This window comes from Rhamphochromis longiceps, linkage group LG12 (assembly GCF_057381845.1).
Source record: "Rhamphochromis longiceps isolate RC_006_pf linkage group LG12, R_longiceps_female_GT1.1, whole genome shotgun sequence".
NCBI lineage: Eukaryota > Metazoa > Chordata > Actinopteri > Cichliformes > Cichlidae > Rhamphochromis > Rhamphochromis longiceps.
The window spans coordinates 2,952,682-2,964,764 of record NC_140568.1 but is presented as its reverse complement, the minus strand read 5'-3'; the positions used below and the strand labels follow the sequence as shown (position 1 = coordinate 2,964,764).

Here is a 12,083-nt window from a genome sequence, read left to right as displayed (position 1 = left end):
GAACTGATGGATGAGTTGATGGGCTTACAGTAAAGGTGACATCAGCAGTCAGTAACAGTGACTCCTGTCAAGCAGTTAAAAACAGATCAACATGTCAGAGATGCCTAACTGCTGCATTTTACTGCTTTATTGCCCTCGGTGGGGATGATTGTAGTAGTGAGGTCAAGAGAACGTGAGAAGGCCAAGACGTGAAGGCACTTGAAGCTTCATGTTACACTGTTGTTCACAAAATACACCTCATCTGGACCCAGCAGCTAACAAAATACACGCCCATCTACCAGCTCTGCTGTCTTCTCAGATCTTCTTTGATCATTTTTCTTCTCTACCTTTTCTCTCGTTCCTATTCCCCTCTTTAGTTTTTCTCCACTTGCCTTTTCTGTTCTTTTTCACCTCTCATATTCCCCTGTTCTAATTCTCCCCATCATCTTTCTTTTCCTTGTCCTTTCTGGCTCCTCTTTTTTACCTTCCTTTATTTTCTCTTTCATTTTGTCTCATTCGTCTTTTTTCATTTCTGTTTGATTTTCTGTTTTCTTCTTGTTGTTTATTGTTTTTGAGCATTTTGCGTGCAGGTAACATTTTACTGCTCTAAATCAAATTTCTAAATCCTGACAACGCAACACAGAATTAAGGTTTGTTCGGGGTTTCCCATTTTGTTGGAGGAGAGGGTACCTGGACAGAAGTTTCCAGGTCAGCTGAGGTCAGATACTGATGATACTAATTCACCCCAAATGTATTCCATCTGTTTGAGCTCATGACTCTCTGTAGGCCAGTCTAGTTCTTTCACACCAAACTCGCTCATTCATGCTTTTATGGCCCTTGCTTTGTGCGCTAGTGCACGGTCAGATTGGAACCGTAACGTTCATGCCAAAACTGTTCCCAGAAAGTTGGGAATATGAAATTGTCCAGAGCTGTCTTGGTATGCTGAAGCATTAAGAGTTTCTTTCACTGGAGTTAAGGATCTGAGCCCAACTCCTGAAAAACAACCACAGATCAGACTCATCCGTCAGATTGCCAGATGGAGAAGCGTGATTAATCGCTCCAGAGAACCCGTCTACACCTACAGTCCAGTGGAGATGTGCTTTACACCACTGTATCCCTGGATTTGCATTGTGCTCAGTGATATAAGGTTTGGATGCAGCTCTCCATGCGCTGCTCTTGAGCTAATCCGAAGGCCACATGAGGTGGGGAGGACTGTAACAATTGACTATGCAGAAAGATGAAGACCTTCTGCCTCAGCATCCACCGACCACACTAAGTGATTTTATTCAGCCCTACCACTTCTTATCTGAGTTTCTGTCATTACCAGTCGCTTTCACATAGTTATAGTACCATTAAAAGTTGACTGTGGAATATTTAGTAGCGAGGCCTTTTCATGACTGGACTTGTTCCCCAGGGGGCTCCTGAGAGAGACTCGTTCTTTCACAAATGTTTGTAGCAGCAGTCTGCATGACTAGGTCACTGATTTTATACACCTGTGGCCATGGAAATGATTGGAACTCCCGAATTCAGTGATTTACATGGGAAAGAGACTACCTTTGGCAATATCGTGTATCTGACCATACGTTGATTGCATGCAGTTAAAACAGCCCATAGGGAATGTAATACGGGAACACAGAGGCCAGTATGCAGTCTCAAAACCACTGACTATTGCTTTAATGTCTACTGGGCATCTGCTGAGTGGAAGATCAGTGCTTCAACCACTGAACCCCAAACCACTTTTTGTTAATGGGCCACATGGGCTGAACTTAGGCAGCAAGGACGGAGGTGACTCTTCTTAGCTGATATGAACATGACAGGTGTGACTCTGGGTGAACAGAGAGCTATTAGTCTGAGAAGTCCAAATAAGTTCTGTAAGGAAAGTCCAATTAGTGAGTGAAAGTGAGGTAGCTTACTTGGACTCCTGAGGAAGAGGTGACTGGTCTGCTTTTCCACAGGTGGAGAGAATGCTGCAGGCAGTTGAGTAAGTGAGGTGAGTGCTCCAGGAAGAGCCTTCAGGTAAGGCAGAAACTGCTATTTTTTCAGAAAACTCATGTGCTGTCCGTCTCACACTTGTAGCAAACATAGCAGAGCTGGTGACTGATGTTTATCTGCTGGGTTTCAACAATCTTGCACTGGTATTGTGTCCAGTTGCACTCCTGTTTTCACGTTATAAAGCTTTATGTGGGGTAGGAAAACAAAAGGTCGTTTATCTTGAACAGAGAGCTTTTACAAACTAGAGTGGTTTTCAACATTAAATCGGAACAGAAAAAAAAACCTAAGGACAACATCCAAAATTGGCTTGCGTAGATTTCTTACACTGTTTTGGCCGGATTAAGAAAAGGCTGTTCTGAACTCCACTGTTAGCGCAGCTCGGGAGCTTCTCTCGGGATGCTGATTGCTCATGTGAAGAAAAAACACACTTTTTGTCTAAATGATTTGCTCTACATGAGCCCAAAGTGTGACCAGGTAACACAAGCAGAAGTGTTGTGGGAGGTTGCTGTAGTTTCATTAACACCTCCCAACATTTCCCATAAATTGCTAATAGGCTTCTCATTTTCAAACACAGTGCTGTAATTAATGTTGAAAGTAGATTAAACCCTGACAGACAGGCGACCTGTCCCAGGTGTTTCCCTCTGGAAGGACAAGTTAAATAACTAAAGCACAGATGTCATTTCTTAAACACAACACTGACAGCAGCATTCGCTTCAGTTATTTATATATCACTAATCCACGACAGCAGTGAATTGCAGGGGTAAATTGAAAAATAGATCCTGTGGGTATTTTTAAAGAATTGAAGCGTAATCATCAACATCTGCAACAAACAGGCTGACTGAACCTTTGTTCGGGGCAAACGTGTTTTTCGTTGTACTGAAACTGTGTGTGATGCAAATGTGCTGTGAAAACTGTATTTTGCATTTACAGTTTCAAGAAAAGCTCAGAAAGTTTCGAGAAATCTGTCTTAGCACTTCTGACAAACTGTAAATTATTGGTCCCGCTGCTGTCCCCACCCACAAGATTTCAAGGAGGGACTTGAGCCTTTCACCATTTAACCAGTGAGTAGCCGGGTCCCAGTGACACAGAGGGCTTTTCAAAAGCTGGAATCAAACCAAGCAGCAGCGCAGCGAGCTGGGGATCCCCTCACGTTTCCATCCTAGTCATGTAAAGAGCAGCATTACAGCCTTTCTGCTTTATAATGGATGCGTCCGCTTTTGATGTTTCGAAGAATTTTTCACTACCCAATCAGCTGGATCAGTTTTCTGATAAATGTGACAGGAAATAACTGCTGCAGACTTTGTCGGTGTGGATGGACAGGTCAGGAGTGCATATGCGACACTGTGGGAACGCTTGGATTTATTTACCGCATCCTTCTGGGATTTACTGCCGAAAGAACTCTGCTCCTTGACCGGTTAAAATAAGAGAGAGAATGTATGGAATAAACCAACACTGTATTTACATGTAAGCGGGCCACACACTCTGATTGTATGATAGCCACAAAAAAATCACTTCTTTGTTGCTCATTCATTTTTTGTTACTCCTGCAGATCGTTTCATTTTTTCGTGCTGTGGTGTCAGGCTCAGGTAAGCCACTAAAACTTAAACCTGTTAACAATAAGGAATAGCTGAAAGAAGGAACAATTACAAGGCTACGATCCAAACGACATTTGAATATGAGTGCCGATGTTAGTGTGCAAAAGAATAGCCTATTCATTTGTGAAAAAATCTGACGCATTTTGGTGCTTCTAAAATTGGCTATCGTTTCTTTATCCCAGATTAGAAAGACAACATTATGTATTTCATTTTTCCCTTTGCATAAAAAAGGGGGAGAATCACCCGTCTCCTAATTTTAACCAGTATGTGAGGACGCAGGGCGTAGTGACGGACCAGCTCAGCCGAAGACAGGTCAGAGTTTACCAGCTCTACAGTCGCACTAGCGGGAAACACGTCCAGATTCACGGCAAAAGGGTCACCGCCACCGCCGAGGATGGAAATCTGTACGGTAAGAGCTAACAAGTTACTTTAAGAATAACCAAGGATTACGATCACTAAGGCCTACCGGTAGATATTTCATGAGAAAGCATTAAGTTGTCAATTTTCTTTCCAGCAGCCCATCCCTCGAAAAAATAATACAAAAACATTTACGTGAAAAAGATTTTCAACTGATTTGTTTTATGTTCTTCTTTTTCTTAATGTAAAGGTACATTTTTGTTCAAACACGCATACTGTGAAGTACAGTTAACATTTGGGCAATTAACATCATTTAAAACGTGTCGGGATAAATTTGTAATGATCACAAACTGGTTTTATACATTTAGATATAATTTAATACATTTATATTGACAGACTCACCACCGGATTGTATTTTTATTTTGAATAGAGCTGCCACAATATGAACTTTTCTCTACATTAATATTATGGCTGAATATTCATGTAAAATAATACTGATATTATTATTAATGTTTCCTTAGGAAATAATAATAATAATAATAATAATAATAATAATAATAATAATAATAATAAATTAATAACAACAACAACAACAACAACAACAATAATAATAAGAATAATAACAATAATAATAATAACAATAATAATGATAATAATGATAGTACATTTTGTGACTATGTAACTATACCTGTACAGAAACCTTGAAAAGAGCAATTGCATACTTATTTACCATATCTCAAATGTGTATTACATTCACAATATATTTGATATTTAAAAATCATGGATATCATCAGTAGGCTTTGAGTATTAATTTATTTTTCCAAAATCCAATTGAAGAAGTTTGTTCATTCCAAGATTTCTATATATTGTAATAGTTGCATTATCAAAAGGCACAAAATGATGCTAGCCACATACTAAAAAAGGGCCATTTTCCACAAAGTAGCTGAACATGTTAATAAAGTGTCATACATATTTTTCTGTTAAAAGCTTTAACATTTCGATCTTCCAAATAGGAGAAAATTCTATATTCAGTAGAGATTCAGTTGAAATCCACTGAGACGTCAGCTGAACCGAAACCGTACTCCTGTCCCAATAAGTCACAAATGACTTGGTGGAGGTTAAGAGGTTAAGGGTTTTGCATAGTTTGGCAGAATGCAGTACACTAGTCTGCAATCAGTGACAATGCCTTGTTAAAGAGACTCTTCCGAGGAATTAGTGACAATCTGGAGTTTTGTGGTTCCCCACAGCGCAGCTATTTAGCCCCTGCTGGGCACTGATGTCCTCAGGCAAAGCCAGCAGTTTCACATCCAGCCTGCCCGTCCCTCCCACTTTGAGGTGTTTTCAGTCCTGTATGTTAATTCAGCCTCCCTGCTGCATCCATGAAACCATCGTCTGATGAATTTAGTGGCTGATTAGGACAAGCCCTTTGTTTCTGTAGTCCCAATACACAAGACTGTTGTAATGGCCATGATTAACTGCAGAATAATAAGTGAGAATGTATATTCAGCTTGCAAGATCTAGGTCTTTAATGACCAGACATAACATTTGTTTAATCAGTTGGTGTTTTGACTTTCATCAGGTTGTTATCACTAAGGAGTTTCAGCTCAACAGAGTCCACAGAGCAAAGAAGTGCAGATTCTTATACTAACAGCATTAACTCATTATCCCTGCAGGTTTTATATCTGTAGTGAATAGCAGACACTAAATGCTGGTCATACATGGTACAGCAGAAATTGGGCTTTATATTTCAGTGTCACTGTGTGTTTTTAATAATACCTGATTCCCATAAAGACATTTTGTACATGACTTATTACACACACAAGACAAAAGTGAGTCTGTGGCTGTGTCCTAGGCTCCTTTTGTCTTCAGCCCCCTGACAGTCTTGTGTCTTTCCCGCAGCTCGCCTGTTTGTTGAGACAGACACCTTTGGCAGTCGAGTTAGGATAAGAGGTGCAGAAAGTGGGCGCTACCTCTGTATGAACCGGAAGGGGAAGCTTGTTGGAAAGGTATGTGTTGAGGAGTATGTGTTAACACAGAAACTACACCTATGCTGACTTTAGTGAGCAAAGTAGGGGACAAATGTGGTGAAGCAAAAAGAAATAAAGAAACAAAAAAGCAGTCAAACTGTGTTATAGTAGACATCCACCAGGTCAACCCATCTAGGGTTAGTGTTGGGTTTTGTTTTAGCTACACTCTAAACAGGAAGGTTTTCAGAAACTACAATATTTTATATTTTAAATGAAGCACACTTTGCCAATGCAGTATATATTTTTTTTCCAAAACTTTTATTTGGGGTAGATATTAACTGAACGCAAACCCCACTCCTAACCCTAACTGTAACCCTAGGTTCCCAATGATCTGGTGGATGCTGGTGGATACTGAGAGGTTAAGGCAAAATGAACACCTTGAACATCTTGAAAATGAACACATCAGGTAGAACACATCAGTGCTATTGTTCCGTCTGTAGCATGTAAAGTTAGCGTAACCATCTTCCCATAAGAAAACTTACCACTGATGAGAAAACTTTTCCTCAGAGGAAATACAGACTTTACTTTAACACACTGCATATCCAATAAAACATACACTGTAGCTCAGATGCTAAAGCTCCAGTCCATTGTTACTGAATTCTCATACCTTGTCAGTCACTTCAGGACATGATGTAGTACTGGAAAAAAGGGATCCTCTCAGGACTGAGTGATATCACTCAGTCCTATTGGCCATGGTTGACAATGACTGGGGGAAGTACCCTCCCATCATGCACACCCTGTGTGTTTGGTCATAAGTCAACTCTCCACTTCCTTCACGGAAATGGAAAAGATGGAATCACATATCTGGCTGACATGACAAGTCATAAATCTCGTTCTCATCACAATTCAGAGGTGTTGAAATTGTGGCTGCTGTGATATCTGTACAGAGATAAGAAGTTCAGTGACACAGTCTGTAGGTAAAGATAAAAAGAACAGTTCTTTTCAATAATTCTGTGTACAAAGTTGCAACAAACTTGAATGTAACCATCACACATTTTCTGTTACATTTTTCTAGTATTATAGATTGTACCTGTTATCAACATATCAGAAGATGACAACAAATGATTAAATCACATTAGTTTCCTTTGATCATTGGGGAAAGGGGTGATTACATTTTTAATTTGATACCTATCAACTGTTTTAACATAATCTAAAATCAGAAGCTTAGCACAGCATAAAGACAGCTAGCACATCTCTGTGCAAAGGTAACAATATTTGCCAGCATTTAACCACGTGAGGCTTAAGTCGTTATCATTGACGATCACAACTTTAACCCTAACTAATCGTAGGCAATGATAATATGAACGTTTTGGTTTTCCATTTTTCTTCCAAATCTTGGCAATAAGGGAACAAATAGAACAATAATTCCAACTGAAATCCATGAATACAAGTCATAAAGGCTCCAGCCAGTTCCAGCCCTAACCCTCACCTTAGGCAATCTGAATACGTTTTGTTTTTGCAATTAGTGAAGAAAGAAAATAATAATTCTACCTGACACACATCAGAAGCTATTTGCATAAGTGAGTCAGCAGAAGCTCACTGTTGAGTAAACTGAAATAAGAAGGGTTATTGTTCTGGGTTATTGCTCGTTCTCTCAGCATCTCATTTATATCAGAATTTGGTTTTGTCTTCCAAATGTTAGTCTTATTTTAAGCTGTTTGCACTGACATTTTTTGACACTGTATAAAGCCATTTATTCCATGAGTTCAGGCAATAATTTTATATATAGATGAATCAGTTTTTGTCCAGGTGTAACACAAGAAACCTTTCTGTCTTCTCACACAGCCAAATGGCCGGAGCAAAGATTGTATCTTCACTGAGATTGTACTGGAGAACAATTACACAGCCTTCCAGAATGCCAAGTATGAGGGCTGGTATGTGGCTTTCACCCGGAAAGGGAGGCCCATCAAAGCCTCCAGAACGAGGGAGAATCAGAGAGAGGTCCATTTCATCAAGAGGCTGCACACAGGATTACCTCCCTTCCCCAACACGGACCAAAGTAAACCATTTGAGTTCATCAGATTTCCGTCCACACGTAGAGCGAAGCGGAACAGGAAAATCACCTAGCTCTTCCTAGGCGCAGCAAAAGTGATGGACTGATGACAGTTGTGACATGGGAAGAAACAGATGCAACTTTATTTTTGTATATTTTTTGACAAGTGAAAAATGCCTTAGATGCCATAATATTGCTGTAAATACTGAAAGAGAGTAAAGCAAGTGGATTGTATTAAATTGTCTATTACGTCTGTGCGAGTGTTGAGGGATGAAGTGACACGATGCATAGGGTGGCTAGCAAGAAATCTGAGGAAGCCTATGAAACAGCCCACGACACCATTAGATACTACACTTTCACATTTCAAATCAATCATAAAATACATTCAGTTGTGCTTTAAAGGATGTTTTTCTTTATATCCCAGTGGGTCGACACAATACTACCATTCATACCACAAGGAAACATTTTTAAAGCAGCAGGTAACAAACAAAGAGTTCCAATAAGGTCATATTGGAGACAGTTGGACAGTTAGATTTAAAATAAATTTGAATTTTTGGCCCAAACATGCTGGCTGGATTCAGCCCTACATTGTTATGAAGGGGTAATCTATCCAGAGAGATCAGAAGGGGGGTTGCCACTTCAATTAAAAAAGAAAGAATGGAGAAACATATTTTACTTTGATGTAAAATCTAATTTTTCCTAATAAAATGACATTAAATGTTTAGCTGTATTACACAATCACTGTCTAGATATTTGCTCTGACTTTGTAATCGGATCAATGACATACCACATTTTCTCCTAGCCTAGTGGCAAAGATATTTCATGTATCAACATGCATGAACTAAAGGGAATGTTTTGGATTTTAGGACACTACTCAACCTCATGGGAATGCCAAGGGTGAAATCTGTACATTATCAGTGTCAGCAAGATTTGTTCTGTGTACGCCGTGAACATCCATCCATTCTCTTCAACTTATCCTTATCAGGGTCCCGGGGGGCCTGGAGCCTATCCCAGCTACTATAGGGCAAGAGACGGGGTACACCCTGGACAGGTCGCCAGCCTGACGCAGGCAAACAGACATCTCATCATAAAAATAAGTTATTTGAGATAACTCAGTCTGCATTTAACAGTTTACCAATCTGTGCTTGCAAGTGGTCCACTTATACTTTCACAGAAAGGATGGAGTGTTGTTAGTGTCTGCAAATACATTTACATACAAACACCAGTGCTCATATCACATTAAACTGTGTTGCTGTCGGTCAGGACTGACCTATGCTGTTTGGAGTTGAGCCAGTGAATGTAGCTCTTTTAATGAACTTGGCAAACAAGGAAGGTTTGAGTCTTACTCAGTATTAACACTGATGGAGGGAAATGTGCTTGCATTTATGTGAATATAATGAGATCTATTTTTAAAACAATGGTAGGAAAACACTTAAAAAAAAGATGGAGGAAGCACACGAGTATTTAATAATCCCATTTAAATCAGATGTGTGGCTTCAGAATGTTTTTCACAGTAAATTTATAGAAATAATTTTATAACATTCAAATGATTTCATTAAATATTGATAAACCAGATGTGAATATGTATGTATAGTATCTTCACCTCATTAAAAAAAATATTGATATAATATATGAAATGTACTACATATATAATAACCACAAAGCAATAACAATTATTTGTAATAATTAGTGCTCCCAAAAGTACAGCAGCAGTCATTTCAGTCGCATGTGTAGGGATCATAGCCCTCATTGATTATGAATTTCACATTTGTCTTTTTTAAAAATCAGGAATAACAATGAAAGCTCAGCAGAATTTAATGTATTTTACTACTTTTATTTTATCTTTGAAATTATTCTCTGCTCTTTTTCTTCTTTTTCTTGTAAGGTCGAAGGTCAGAGTTGACTAAAGGACAGCGTCCCCTGAATGGCTGTGTCCCAATCCAGCGACCCATGCTTCGGAGTATGCGCAGTTCGCCTAGGTACGGCGCGTGCTAGGAAGCACGAGAAGTGCGGAAGTGCGAGGCTTGTGAAATGGGACGGTGTAGCCTTCGTCGCGCTGCTCAGGTTGCCTAGCAACCATGATACTAACCGCGCGAAACGTTTCATACAGTTTGTTTGACAGAAATGAAGGAGAACAATGTTTTTTTGTAAATTCGTTTTTTTTTCAATGAGATCACTTTGATTAGTTGAGTATCTGAGGCTGAGACCACGTGACTGTAAAACATGATTGTTGGGCTTTTCTGTACTGAACAGTCATTTTAAGATTAGCTAGTAAATAACAATTAGCTAATGTTGGTCGTGAGACTAAAATCATCTCACTTTGGTAATGTAAATATAATATGGCCAATATTATAGTTATTGTCAGATTATTATATTACAGCAGTGAACTTGAACTCTGTGTCAAACACTGAGCTTCAGTAAAGATTCAAGTTGCGTTTATTTAAATTTCCAATCACCTTAAATCTTCACTCAAAGACAAGTGTCTGTGACAGTGTATCTATAGATGTATTATATATAAGAGGCAAATATTGTTCTTTTAATATGTTGGCATTACTAAATTTGGCTCAATGCTTACTTATATGTGGAAAAAGAAAATGTTCGAGCTGTGATAACTGTTTCTGATAGAATGAAGAGTCGACTGATATATTAAATATTCCTTTATTGGGTGAGAAAATCAGACCATGTCATAACTGCTTTAAGTCATACAGAATAGATATCAGAGCCTTAAACAGGCTGACGTCTGCTAAATGGGTCAAACTGGGCAGAAAGTCTACAAACACATAACATCCTTATAGAATATGATGTAACACTATAGATCAACTTAGCTCAGAATATATAAAGCATATAAACAATTACAGCAATATGATGCAACAAACACAGCAGCTACTGATCCAAAATACTCAAAGCTTCATAGAACTGAAACCAACATTTATTTTAGCTCCATTCTGCTGCTGATACATACTTTAGGTTTCTGAATATTAAACTTGTTGCTGCCTTTCATAGTGTGTAACTTGAAGGCCCTGAGTACTTTCTCCCACACTGGAAACACTGGGATGATCACATTATTTGAACATTACCTAATAAGACTGATTCAGCACAGACAGTTATGTTAAACTTTCCTAGCAGTCCTTCACAAACAGGGAACAGTCTGTCTATTCTCTCCATCTGTCAGCTGCTGCTGGCTCTTCCTCCTCCTCTTCCTCACACACTGCTGAGTTTGTCCTGGTGGATCATCAGGGCTGCAAAGCCTCACAGATAATGTGCAGCAGTGGGTCCCTCAGTCTGTCCTCACTCTGGACACTTGCAGTTGTCACACATGGAAATGAAATGTGCGATAAGCTGCAGGATTCAAACACAAGTGTAACTTATAAACACATGTTCATACTTTTATTCCACAATCAGAGAGAAAGAAACAGAGAGAGAGTGCAGGAGAGACAGACAGGTGGCAGTCTCAGGTGTACACACTGCTACACAACAGCACCAGAGAAGCAGGATTTAGTGTTTGTGTTATTACGAAACAAGAAGAGTTCCCAGATTGTGCAGTGGACACATGTGTGACCGAACAGAGGCAGCAATATAACACAGCTCACATTAACAGTGCAGTGAATCCTGCTTGTGCCGTGATATTCAGGACTGCAAACCGAGCAGCATCACTGACTTTCAGCCTGTTGTGTTTGTGGATATATGACTGACTTTAATTATCCACAAAATCATCACAATCTCTGTAAGATTAAGGTCGACTATTGTATTATTATATTTTAAAGGGTTTAAAACAAAGTAAACGCTGAAAGTACAAACATCACTAATGTCACATAACTTTGCCGACATGTGGCCAACAGTAATGTTTTAATGTTCTTCATTATTAAACATTTGCACATAAATAAGTGACATCATATTCAGTACTTACTTTTGACAGTTTACCCTTTGACCGCTCCGCTTCTGTCGTCTGCGGCAAAATTATCCACACCGACTGCCGCGCTATGAATTGTGGGATATGTACACCGCCACAGCCTTAAAATTCAGGGAAATGAAGGCCACATTTGAGGGCCGCATTTCGAGCAGCCTTTGAATTGGGACAGCCTTCGTCGCGCCGCTGTAATGTAATCGGCCTTAAAATGCGGCCTTTAAGGCTGCAGACCC

The 12,083-nt window shown here is 39.4% G+C and overlaps 1 protein-coding gene across 2 annotated transcripts; it reads left to right on the top strand.

The window, feature by feature from the left end:
- Window positions 1-138: 138 nt before the first annotated feature.
- On the top strand, window positions 139-8,182 carry fgf17 (fibroblast growth factor 17). 2 transcript variants are annotated; one of them, XM_085424342.1, is made up of 5 exons: window positions 139-3,435; window positions 3,521-3,557; window positions 3,831-3,975; window positions 5,823-5,929; window positions 7,736-8,182. In XM_085424342.1, exons 1-5 carry the CDS (start codon window positions 3,404-3,406, stop codon window positions 8,015-8,017), a joined length of 603 nt encoding a protein of 200 aa, XP_085280468.1. In that variant the 5' UTR covers window positions 139-3,403; the 3' UTR covers window positions 8,018-8,182. The 2 variants fall into 2 exon arrangements, with proteins under 2 accessions (XP_085280468.1, XP_085280467.1); XM_085424341.1 differs by having other exon boundaries at window positions 143-3,435; window positions 3,798-3,975.
- The last annotated feature ends 3,901 nt before the right edge of the window (window positions 8,183-12,083 follow it).